This window comes from Pelmatolapia mariae, linkage group LG14 (assembly GCF_036321145.2).
Source record: "Pelmatolapia mariae isolate MD_Pm_ZW linkage group LG14, Pm_UMD_F_2, whole genome shotgun sequence".
Lineage (NCBI taxonomy): Eukaryota > Metazoa > Chordata > Actinopteri > Cichliformes > Cichlidae > Pelmatolapia > Pelmatolapia mariae.
The window spans coordinates 34,068,426-34,081,578 of NC_086239.1; the positions used below are offsets into that span (position 1 = coordinate 34,068,426).

The 13,153-nt window shown below is 39.2% G+C and overlaps 1 protein-coding gene across 1 annotated transcript in view; it reads left to right on the forward strand.

Annotated features, from left to right (window-relative positions):
- ryr1b (ryanodine receptor 1b (skeletal)) overlaps nt 1–13,153 on the forward strand; it is a 67,868-nt gene that overhangs the window by 48,097 nt on the left and 6,618 nt on the right. The window contains exons 82-94 of the mRNA XM_063493728.1: nt 2,162–2,261; nt 2,987–3,066; nt 3,209–3,285; nt 3,394–3,467; nt 3,876–3,893; nt 6,366–6,446; nt 8,253–8,341; nt 8,923–9,051; nt 9,399–9,503; nt 10,660–10,689; nt 11,471–11,500; nt 11,660–11,741; nt 11,836–13,145. Coding sequence (XP_063349798.1) covers nt 2,162–2,261; nt 2,987–3,066; nt 3,209–3,285; nt 3,394–3,467; nt 3,876–3,893; nt 6,366–6,446; nt 8,253–8,341; nt 8,923–9,051; nt 9,399–9,503; nt 10,660–10,689; nt 11,471–11,500; nt 11,660–11,741; nt 11,836–13,145 — 2,205 coding nt within the window. The remainder of the gene's footprint in view (nt 1–2,161; nt 2,262–2,986; nt 3,067–3,208; nt 3,286–3,393; nt 3,468–3,875; nt 3,894–6,365; nt 6,447–8,252; nt 8,342–8,922; nt 9,052–9,398; nt 9,504–10,659; nt 10,690–11,470; nt 11,501–11,659; nt 11,742–11,835; nt 13,146–13,153) is intronic.

The following is a 13,153-nucleotide window of genomic DNA, read 5'->3' on the forward strand; positions in this document are numbered from 1 at the left end:
ATTGCGCACGCGCGCAGCTTAGAGGGAACATTGCTCGAGTGTAGAGATGATGGCAGCTAAAGAATTCAAAATAAAATCCAGGTGAAGACAGACAAGTGAGTCTGTACTAGCCATTAAAATTTCAGAATCATAGTTTCCAAGCCCAAGGTGTTTCGAGACTGTGATGTTGCAGCTATGGTGTTTTATTGCTTTAGCTATGATAATTTCTCCATTTTCTTTCAGATAAACAGAATTTCAGTTCCTTTTGGAACCTGATACGTAAATTGTGATGTTGCCCCTTTTAGACTTAATTTAGTAAGAAACAGATAATGGCGATTAATTAAGCCATAGCACAGGATCCCTAACAGGTCCCCTGTGCAAGTCTCAGAGTTTGTGGTCAGTGTCTTCTAGACATGCACCACCCTTTTCTGACTCACACCTCATGTAATCACCTGCTAATTTGACTGTGTTCACCCAAATAGACTCACCTGAAAACTAGAGTTCTAACATCTGACAACTAATTGATTTTTGTTTGTCTTTCCTTTGAATTGGACAGCGCTAACAAGTTTCCCTCTCTGTGCTCACCAAGAATACAGTAAAAGCCTGCACAGTCAGCCGTACATATGCTGCCCCAAGCCCAAACACACTCATGCAAGCATACACTACAACCACTACATTCACAGAGACATTCATTCATACACACACAGTTTCTTTCCATTCTTTCTATTCATACTCTTATGCTGAGTGGAATCTCTGTAACCAGAGAAAAGTGCATTCATGTTTTTAAAACACTTCAGGCTCACGAGGGAGGGGGGCGGAGGGAGGGTTAGGTAGAGGTTTGGGTGCTTTGGGTGGGGGGTCTGTGCATGATGTGCAGTGGGTGAGTCAAATGTAACCTCTTTTGTCAACAGGATGGTTGTTCATTACCTGCTATTATTATAGTATTTGTACTGTACCACAGAATAATATAAAAAAGTGAAGTATAGTGCAACATAGTCCGAATAGTTTGAGTTAGAATACTGCGTTATGCAGCATTAAAGTTTGTGTTTTTTATTCACTTTAATCTTAATATGTTATATTAAACAGTATGTAGTGTCTGCAGATGTGCATTTGTTTGTCTAGTTATAGTTATTTTGTTCAATAGTTTTAAAATATCATCACATACCTTTGTTAATCTAATTCAAACAAATCTGAAGGGTGATGAGTGATTTGACAATTTGACAAAGACTGCTGCTGTATAACTAAATGGTGTTCATAATCAATCAGCCTTTTTCAGAGTAAATATTTCCAAAGATAAGTATGTTATTGAATAGAACAGTCTTTTTTAATGTTATTCTGTTATTATACCTGGTTAGTTTGTTTTCATATTGTGACAAGTCAAAACTACAAATGTCAAAAATATTTAGTCAAGCAAGCAACTTTTCCTCAGTTTCAGTTTAGGGTCTTATAGTTCATCTAAAAAGCAGACAAGCGTCACATACAGACAGGCTTCTCCAGGTAGCATAAAATATACGTTTAGGCTGTGAAGTAGAACAACCCTAAGCTGTTCTGTTGGAAGCAGGGGTTGCATGCTGTTTTACTCCAACAACTGATGTTGCTTCCTAAGAAGAATGTGTGAAGTGTGTGTTACAATCTGGGATGAAATGATTGCTGCAATTGAATGTTTGCACCTGTGTTAGATATCATAAACTGGAATAACTGTCTCCAACACTAATACATTGGAAGAGAATTGTATGTGTCTTTAAGAGTCCCAAGTATTAACACTAAAACAGCTTGTTTTTTTTTTTTACAAGTTCACTCAACACTTGAAAAGAATAGCTTAGCTTAGCATTTACTGAAAAAAATTGGCCACTATCTGATGGAAACAGTGAGAATCTGCTCACTTAACTGAGCTTAACACAAAGAAAGATTAAAAGAAGCTTTTTCATAAGGTGATAAAATAAATGAAAGTGTAAAAAGTTGTGTTACGTACATATAACACGAATTATTAACCAGCAACTCTGGATGATATCAGGACCAATGGTATAGCAAATACAATAGCAAATTATAATTAGAATAAGATTATCAGGATGTGTGTGTTCTTAGTGTATGTGTGCCTGTATGTGTGTTATTGTGTGTGCGGGGGGCAGTGCAGTCTCAGTTGACAGGGTTACAGCTGTTTTCTTGCTACTCTGCTGCACAGGAAAAGGAGATGGAGAAACAGAGGCTCTTGTACCAGCAGTCCCGTCTGCACAACCGTGGTGCTGCAGAGATGGTGCTGCAAATGATCAGCGCCTGTAAAGGTAGCTGCTGCACATTAGATCTGCACACAGACACACACATGTGTGTATTTATATCCTTGTGGGGACATTTCATTGACACAATGCTTTCCCTAGCCCCTTACCCTAACCCTAACCATCAAAAATGAATGCCTAACCCTGACCCTTACCCTAAACCTAACCATAACCTAATTGTAACCCTGACACTAAAACCACATTTTGAGGCTCAAAAATGCCTTCAAACTCGTGGGGACCGGGATTTTGGTCCCCACAAGGGCTGTTTGTCCCCACAAGTATAGTAAACTACCAATTTTTGGTCCCCATGAAGATGTTAATACCCGTCCACAGTAGCACACTCTTACACGCACACACACACACACACACACACACACACACACACACACACACACACACACACACACACACTTGTCTGAAAATTATGAACCAAGCGTTAGCTGTGTTAGATGAACCAGTTTTTAAAAAAGTAGTAGGGGTAGGAAGTTTTGGGGGATAGGAGCTCACTGAATAAACTGCTGTCCGTCATGGACAACCCATCGCACCCACTTCATTTTATGCTGTAGAGGCAGCACAGCTCATTCTCCCTCAGACTTATTCGACTCCCCTGCTGTAAAAAAACTGTAGGCAACCTTTCCTACCATTTTATCTGTTGTTATCTTGGCAAAGAGAATCCAGCTTCCCTATTCGTGGTTGGGTCAAGTTGTTGTACGAGCGGTATCTGCTTGTTTCAGGTGAACCTGGAGCCATGGTTTCTTCTACACTCAAACTGGGAATCTCCATCCTCAATGGAGGCAACAGTGATGTACAGCAGGTAAAGAGCCTTCATGAGTATGATATATTTATGTCTACAGGCTAAAAAGATTTAAGAAACAAAATTTATTTTACTGCCTATCTACATCTTGACATCTTCATTAGAGCGTTGTTGTCATCATGCTCTTGTCATCTGTGTGCAGAGGATGCTGGACTATCTGAAGGATAAAAAGGATGTGGGGTTCTTCCTTAGCGTTCAGTCTCTGATGCAGACCTGCAGGTCTGTAATATATTTATGGTTACGTTGCTTTTATACTTCTGCTTGCTGTTAGAGGGGATTTACAAGTTTTTGTACTTTTTAAGCTGATTAAATGTTTGCTGTTAACAGTGTTTTGGACTTGAACGCTTTTGAGAGACAGAACAAGGCTGAGGGACTTGGGATGGTTTCAGAAGAAGGCACCAGTGAGTATGGTCGACAGCTTTTAATGGTCACTCACAAACTCAACATGCAATGCATACAAACATCTGCATCTTTGTTCTCCTGCTTTGTTTTGTGATATAATATAATATTTTCCTAGTGTCAGTCTTTATTGTGTGCATCTGTGTGTGCCTGTATGTGTATGCCTGGTACAGATATCTTTTCATGTGTCCAGAGTCAAGGAGTCATGACACACGTGTGTTAGTCGCAGCATTTTGACTGTTAATGTATGAAACTGTTTATCATTCGCTGACAGTCATGAGAATTCTGGACTCACTTCGTCTCTTTGTTTTTCTCTTCCCTACTTCTTGTTCACTTTGCCCGTTTCAACTCTTTACTCCTCATGCCTATGTCCTTCCTACGCATCAATTTGCTGCTCTCGCGGTTCAAAGATAAGAAGCTAGAACGTGGTAAATGAAACTTTGCTGCCATATATTTTTCTTTCTTTCTCCCCCTCCTTTCTGTCCTTTCTGTCCCTTGTAGCTCTTCTTCTTTTGACTAGTCTTTTCCTTGCTGTGAACTTAATATGCATTTCATTTCACACTCAAGGACCCAGTAAAATTAAGCTTTAGAGTCATTTGGTCAGTGGTAGATTACAATATGTTGATATATTTATTCATTGTCTCCAAGTTTATTTTTCTTTTTGAAGTGGCTGTGAAGTTTAATTTTCCTCCTTGAGTGTTTTATGACAGATCTACTGTAACTCCATCAATCTCTGCCTCAGTATAGATCAATGGGAATGAAATGTGATCGTTTTATCTTCCTATTTCTTCGTATTTCATTCACAAATTGTGCTAGAAGCTAAAGTGTAGGAACTTTTTATGCTCTGCGTTGCTCTTATTTCCATAGTTTAAATGTAGTTTGTTTGCATCTCCCGTTCTGGGCTGATCTTCACAAACTATGTAAATGGCCAGGTTAACCTCTGAACATTTCCATTTTGATTTGCTTTACGTCATCGGTATCGTAGCGTTGTTTATGAAATATCAGGTCATAATGTTTAACTGTTCTTGTTGTTAAAAAAGCTCAACAAGGCAGTCCAAAGCTCAGTAGAATCTCAGTCCTTGAGTATCTCCCTGTTATAGCGTCTATTTGTACATATTTGTGTACATCATTCCTTCTCTGCTTGTGCACAGCATATGATATGATGTGATAGTTCAAACTGGTAAGAAACAAGTAATGAAGTCTTTTTAAAGTTCCAGCTGTTGCTGCATCATATACCTTTAATGTATTTCGTTCTGGTAGCCTTCTGACTTTATTGCTACCACTTTGCTTGGTATACTTATGGGAATATTTAACATGAGTCACAATGATAACATATTTCTCCCGAGGCATGTGTCCATGACTGTTGTTTTAAGAAAAACCTGGCATCCCCCTCGTGGCTTTGTTATGTTTTGTCGTTGTTCATTCATGATTAAATCGAAGCATGCTTGTGCATCTTTTGGAAATAAACTGTTTTTACCTGATAGCATGCTATTAGAGAACTGTGAAATTGATATTTTTGCAGTATATGTAGCAAGGTGCAATGTTTAGGTTAGATTCTATTGCAAAGAAATTATGAAAGTCTTCTCAGTTCCTTCATAAATACTGACAAAAGTGGTTATTAAAGTGCATTTTCCTGCATTCCCCCTGATTTTCCCCCAACATCCAAGCTGATAGCTAACAGGAGTTTACAGAGTTCAGTAGATCTGTACTGCATGGTGGTGTGCCGTGGAAGTTATGTCTGTGTTTATGTGTTTATGTGTTTACCATCAGTATCCATGTCCTGTTTTTTCAGCTGTATTTTTCTGTTATTTTGTGATTTTTATGTGTACTTTCATTGTCCACTACAGTGTGATGTGGCTGACACTTCTTGTTCATCTGAGTTGTGCAGATTTTTTGTGTTAAAAAATGTTGAGATGGTTTGCAATACACATTTATGCACCTTCCATCACAGTCACAGGCTCTTCAAGTTCAAACATGAATCTCATTTTCACAAACATTAAATAATGTGATTTTAAATAATGTCCACTCATGACCTATTCCTATAAATAACATTTGCGCTTACTGTTTAACTTTTAATGCTAATAAAATCTAAATCCAGCAGTGTTAAATGTGTAGATGAACAATATAAAGTTGGTTTACAATATTTAACTATTTGATGAGTGCGCTTAATGAAGGTAAACTGACCTGAATACTAAATTCCATAATCTTTCTATAATTGGTCATTTGAAAAAATCATTTCCATCCATCCATTCGCTTCCGCTTATCCTTTTCAGGGTTGCAGGGGGTGCTGGAGCCTATCCCAGCTGTCTTAGGGTGAGAGGCAGGGTAAACCCTGGACAGGTCGCCAGTCTGTCACAGGGCTAAGACAGAGACAACCAATCGCACTCACGTTCACTCCTGCATTCACGCCTATGGGCAATTTAGTGTTTCCAATTAACCAATTAAAAATTACAATTTCCAATTAAAAAATTATTTGTTTTTATATTTTCCTGTACGAAGACAAAATAATTGGATATTTTGATCTCCTGGTGCATTTTTCCCTTTTCTTTTTTTTATAATATATATATATATATATAAACTATATAGAAAGAAAACTGGTCTGAATCTTTATCTACAACTTCTGTAAGGTGAAGTCAAATAGATCAGGTCAAAAAGGGTACAATTCAAGTTTTGCAAAAGAACATTAAAATGTTAAAGAAACGTGAGCTAAAGGTACCCTAGCATTTTCTTTTACTTCCACTATAGCGTTAACCTTTACTCCTAATATACATAATCTTGTGTTTACCACTATATTCTAACAGAATAAAAGCAGTTCATGTGTACTTTGTGTTCTCTGTCTGGGACTGTGGAAACCTGCTTTCGCACAGATTAATTAGCATGCCTTTTGTTATTCATCCTAGATGAGAAAGTGATGGCAGACGATGAATTTACATGTGACCTCTTCCGCTTCCTTCAACTTCTTTGTGAGGGCCACAATAATGGTAAGTCATGGCTGTACTAAATAAAACAAATCTATTCACCAAACACCATGGCTGTATTTAGTGATCTTCCACAAGGCAGAGTGATGCCACCTTCAGTTGTACTTGTTTTTAGACTTGCTTTAAGTTTTGTATTTCATAAATGAAATTTTCAGCATACTTGGAGTCATTATCCATGTGCATTGTGAAGCAAAGTCTGATTGCTTTAGGCTGAATATGAGTGGGGAATATAGAATGGAATAGAATAAACCTTTATTATCCAATGGAGGAGACATTTCGGTGTTACAGAGCTTTTACAGCAAGGGAAAATAAAATATAAAAGGAAGAGCTGGTGAGTAAGATGACCAACATGATGTTAAGCTGCATTATAGAGTCTGACAGCTGCTGGTAAGAATGACCTGCGGTAGCACTCCTTCCTACACTGTGGGTGTAAAAGTCTACTGCTGAACGAGCTGCTCAGTGCTCGTACAGTATCCCTGTAAGCTTGAGATCTCATCCTCTTGCTTCAATCAGCAGTCAAATCATCAATAAACACTAGTGACTCAGTTCCACTGGCAGCCACGATCACTCTTGACGTAAAAGTGTTACGTCAAGAGCGATCGTGGCTCAAGAGTTGGGAGTTTGCCTTGTAATCAGAAGGTTGCCAGTTCGAGCCCCGGCTCAGACAGTCTCGGTCGTTGTGTCCTTGGGCAAGACACTTCACCCGTTGCCTACTGGTGGTGGTCAGAGGGCCCGGTGACGCCAGTGTCTGGCAGCCTCTGTCAGTGCACCCCAGGGTGGCTGTGGCTACAATGTAGCTTACCATCACCAGTGTGTGTGAATGGGTGGATGACTGGATGTGTAAAGCGCTTTGGGGTCCTTAGGGACTAGTAAAGCGCTATACAAATACAGGCCATTTACCATTTTCTTCTCTATATTTTTGACTTCCCATCATTCTGCTACTAGTTGATAATGGTTTCCTTGATCCAAATATTTTTACAGAACTATGCAGGGTCTTTCGGATATTTTTTGGTAACCTCTAATCTGACGTTCCTGCTCTGCAGTGTAACCAGTTGTTTGCATCATGTTGTAAAATGTCTGTATTTCCATTCATGAAAGCATTTCTGAATTGTAGAATTTGACAATGATACACCTACCTCCACGACAGCATTTTGGACTTGGTTAGAAGTTGTGAAGCTGTTTTTATTAACCACTGATACAAGTGTTTCATTGTGCACTTTTGCATTCATCCTTTTTAAGAATGATTTAGTCACCACTTAAGTTTTTTTTTGTCATTTCTCTGATGGGTTTATTTTGGTTTTTAAACTTTATGATAGCCTCCATCACTTGCACTAACATCTCACTGGGCCTCTTATCTAAATTACAGTGAAAAGTTTCAAAGCTTTAAATTAATTTGAGATATTGTTTTTACTTAATTTTCCGTAAATTAATTTTGATTGAGGCTCTGAAAATGGGACACTGTATATCATCATCATCAAGCCTGTAGACTCCTGGTGGAGCATAGGGCCACAACAACACCACGCCAACGGACTCTGTTCTGGGCTGTGGGCTGGGTCCACATCATTCTGGCGGCCTTTACTTTGCTCTCGACAGATCTTCTTCACGTCTGTTTGGGTCTCCCCACGGGACACTGTATATAGAACTGTGTAATTCCTAAACAGTTAATGCCAGATTTTTATAAAACTTATTGAATTAAAGCTGAAAGTCAGCACTTGATGCACCTGGTGCATTATCGTATGTCTGAATTTTTAAAAGTAGACTTCTTTAATTTTGACAATTCAGTTAATTTTCTTTTCCTTTTATCCTCAGATTTTCAGAACTACTTAAGAACTCAGACAGGCAGCACAACTACTATAAATGTCATCATCTGCACTGTGGACTACCTTCTTCGACTCCAGGTCAGTCAGATATACAGTACTTACCCTGATCTTGGTAAGACTGAGGATTAAGCACCTTATATACAATAAAGCTTTTGAAATGTTTCTTATTAATGACTTCTGGGAGCTCAAAAAGACAAGAGTCTTAATATGAGTCCAGTATATCATAAAAATTAGAAATTACAGTTAGCTTCTGATATTTCTAATATTAGGGCGATCGTGGCTCAAGAGTTGGCAGTTCGTCTTGTAATCGGAAGGTTGCCAGTTCGAGCCCCGGCTCAGACAGTCGTTGTGTCCTTGGGCAAGACACTTCACCCGTTGCCTACTGGTGGTGGTCAGAGGGCCCGGTGGCGCCAGTGTCCGGCAGCCTCGCCTCTGTCAGTGCGCCCCAGGGCGCCTGTGGCTACAATGTAGCTTGCCATCACCAGTGTGTGAATGTGTGGATGACTGAATGTGTAAAGCGCTTTGGGGTCCATAGGGACTAGTAAAGCACTATACAAATACAGGCCATTTACCATATTTTTAAGGTTTTTTGAGAGTTAAACAAGAGTCATCCAGAACCCTTGCTAACATCATGTTCTTCCTCCTCTTCCTGCATGCAGGAGTCCATTAGTGACTTTTACTGGTACTACTCAGGAAAAGACATAATTGATGAGCCTGGCAAGAGGAATTTCTCCAAAGCAATGACTGTGGCCAAGCAGGTCTTCAACAGCCTGACTGAGTACATCCAGGTAAAAATCTTGCTGCATGAACGATAAGAAATCTTGATGGAAGATAGGATTTCTAGGGGATATTCCAAATATGGTTGCCTATTGCCACGGCCCTCCAGAAAGTGGTTAAGTGGAGAACGGGAAACTTTGTACATTACAGAGTAAATTGACTTTTTAGAAGAAATTCTAAAGGTTTTGTATTCCTGCTTAGGATATGCTTTCTTCAAAACACAGTTTTGTTCCCAAAATCAGACTTTTTAGAATTTTTGAAATATTTGGTTTGGTTACAAAGACAAAAATATATCTTCCAAATTTGTAAGTGCACTTGACTATTATCTTCATTTTTCAATGTGTGTGTTAACTTTCAGGGTCCCTGTACTGGGAACCAACAATCTCTGGCCCACAGCAGATTGTGGGACGCTGTTGTGGGCTTTCTACATGTCTTTGCTCACATGATGATGAAACTTGCTCAGGTAAGGAACATGCCATTACATTCATTAATTTTCAATCTTTTTCTTTTTTAGTTTTTATTTCCCAGTGTCAGGAAAAATTTCCATTTAGAATCCAACCCCCCACCCCCACCCCAACTATTTTCTATAATAATCTAAACGTACTTGTTTATAAAAATTGTTGTCGATTTGTCTGTTTTGTTATGCTAATTATATAAACTGTCTCTCTCATGGTTCCTACAGAGAAAAGTATGTATTTGTTTGATTACTCTGGTTTAATCAACTTAAAGAAAAAATCTTAATCGTTTCCTCCCTTTTTAGTCATATTGTTTCTGCCACTTTGATGAGTCTTTTGATATTTAACTGTCTGATAAATATCAAAGGATATTTAAACCTCGCAAATTTTGTCCCTGGTAAAGTAATCTGTCTATATATTAAGTCTAACTGGCTTTATGTTTTAGTTAGATTGTAACCAAATTTAAATTAGAAATGCAAGATCATCTTCCTTCATACATACAGTATTTGTCTTGTGCCTACACATTTATTAGCTATGTTCATCGATTCAACAACTTTGTTTGACATTTTAGATTTCCTCCCAGAGAAATATGAAAACATTTTCAGAGTTGCAAATTATGGCTACTACATTAGCAAAGCTAATTATTCTCACTCAGTCTAATGTGGAATTAGAATTCCCCAAATAAATCAGTTAACCTGATGAATAAGATGAACTTCATTAAAGTTGGCAGAAACAACTTGAAAAAAATAGACAGTTATTCCTTTCTATTGCTTCTATTTTCCTACTTTACATTTTTGTACGATAAAGCTAAACTACCAGTGCTATTTGATTGTGCTTTGGGTGTTTGCTTTCAATAACACGTGTCTACTGTCATTCATTTGTTTGGGTTTACAAGAAGCTGCAGTGTTTACTAATCTAATTTTGTGTGGCTGTTTTATTGCTACTGACACCACTGATTAAAAGGCATTTTTTACATCATATGACTCTCCTGAAAATTACTTTTGTACAAGTACTTTGTACAAATAAAAATATATGCTTTCTTGGTTATTGAAATGGAGGCTGTTGCCTGACAAAACATTAGATAGTATTCATGCTGAGACAATCCAAAAACAAAGTAAAAATGTTAATGTATAACAGTTTTATTTTCATGTGTAACTCTGTTAGATGCACCCCGATCCTGGACAGCGAAACGGCGTAAGAATCTGTGTTTTCACACCAAATCCATTTCATTTAAAGCCCCTCATGCTTTTTTAAAGCCCTCATGCTTAACACTTTCTTTAATAAGTTGCTTAATAGCCTGCACCATCTACATGTGCCTCTTTGTGTATTTTCTCTGCAGCACTTCATATTTTGTCTTTGCGTTTATTGTAATGATGTAGATTTTAGGTCTCTTTACTAACTGTTAAAGAAGCTAAAGTTACAGTTATTCACTGAGTTGTGCTAGATTTAGACCTCGATGATTATTACACACCAAACTGTAATTACACTTTGTAAAAAAAGAGGTAAGTGTCTCCGAATGTATTGTGATTGAAGTAATTATTTCTTCTTTGAGGGATTTATTTCACTTTACTCCTTAAAGCCTTAATGTCTTGTATTGTCTCTCTTCATTTAGCTGTTTCATTTACTGTAGATGATAAGCTGTTTAAAACGGTACAACTCTGATTTCACAAGCAGTTTTTGCTGGCTTGCATGACATCCTTTTCCTCTAGATCTCCACCAGCCTGACAGCCACTATGACCTATCTTAAACATTTGAAGTTTGTCATATCAGCTGGTGCAGGCCTTCAGGAGTGATAAGATTAGCGTCTGCAAATATGGCTGTCTTCCATCCGGCAGTCTCTTTTTCAGATTAAGGTTGTTAGAAGAGCCATTTTCTTCTCTCACCTTTCCTGTGTTTCTGTCTCACGTCCTATCACATTCAGTGTACAATTTATTATATAAAAATGCATATTCTTTATTCAAAAATGCACTCCCAGGATCATTTTTGGAGTAGATCACACTCTGAGGTAGCGCCTTTCACTTACGTTTTAAAAAAAAGCAAATTATGTTCAGTTTAAACTGTAATGTATACATAAAATGGCTGTTTTTTAGTCAATACACTTTAAAAAACTTGTCTCTCCGCTGTGTCTTTGTGTTCTGGTATATACGTTTTGGCTCCATCGAAGGACTCCAGTCAAATTGGTCTCTTGAAGGAGCTTTTAGATCTGCAGAAGGACATGGTAGTGATGCTTCTGTCACTGCTTGAAGGTAAGATACTCCTCACTATCAGATCATGTCTGCTTCTTTCTGTCAGATACATTCTATATTGTCCTTATCTCATCTCTGCTTGTACTGCTATCAGGCAATGTGGTGAATGGTACCATTGCCAGGCAAATGGTTGACATGTTGGTGGAGTCCTCCAGCAATGTGGAGATGATCCTTAAGTTCTTCGACATGTTCCTCAAGCTCAAGGATATAGTGGCATCTGATGCGTTCCGTGATTATGTGACTGATCCACGTGGTCTTATTTCAAAGAAGGACTTCTCCAAGGCCATGGACAGTCAGAAGCAATACTCTCCCTCTGAAATCCAGTTCCTCCTCTCGTGCTCAGAGGCAGATGAGAATGAAATGATCAACTTTGAGGAGTTTGCTGATCGTTTCCAGGAGCCAGCAAAAGACATCGGTTTCAATATTGCTGTTCTGCTCACAAACCTGTCAGAGCATGTACCCCATGACACTCGCCTTCAGAACTTCCTGGAACAAGCAGAGAGCGTGCTTAACTATTTCCGCCCTTTCCTTGGCCGTATCGAGATCATGGGAGCCAGCAGGAAGATCGAACGCATTTACTTTGAAATCAGTGAGGAGAACCGCAATCAGTGGGAGATGCCTCAAGTCAGAGAGTCCAAGCGGCAGTTCATCTTTGATGTGGTCAACGAGGGTGGCGAGAGTGAGAAAATGGAGATGTTTGTGAACTTCTGTGAGGACACCATTTTTGAGATGAACATTGCTGCATCTATCTCTGAGCCAGAGGGAGATGGTGCAGAAGAAGAAGATGATGAAGAAGAAGAGGAAGGTGGAGGAGATGAAGGAGAGTCTGGAGAAGGAGATGAAGGAAATGGTGAGGGTGAAGCTCCGGAGTCGGCTTCTGCCTTTGCAGAGTTTCTGAAGAGCGTGGTTAACTTCTTTAACATGTTCACCTTCCGTAACCTCCGGCGTCGATACCGCAAACTTCGAAAAATGACGGTAAAGGACATGATTATCGGCCTGGTTACATTCGTCTACACTGTTTTGATGGGCATCCTGATGTTTGTCTATAGTATATGCAAGGGTTTCTTCACACTAATATGGAAGGTACTGTTTGGTGGAGGCTTAGTAGAAGGTGCCAAGAAGATGACAGTCACAGAGATCCTGGCCAGTATGCCCGATCCCACCCAAGATGAAGTTCATGGGGACCTACCGCCTGAACCGGGTGCTAGGGAAGTCCAAGATGCAGATGGAGTGGCAGACCTCATAGATGCCGTGGGTGGAGAGGAGGAAGAAGAGGATGGTGAGGACAGAGAAGGTGGACGGTTGCCTGGTTTTAATACTCCTGGGGGACTTGGAGACATGGGAGAGACAACACCAGAAGAACCTCCGACTCCAGAGGGCACTCCACTGTTGAAGAGGAAACTGGTGGGTTG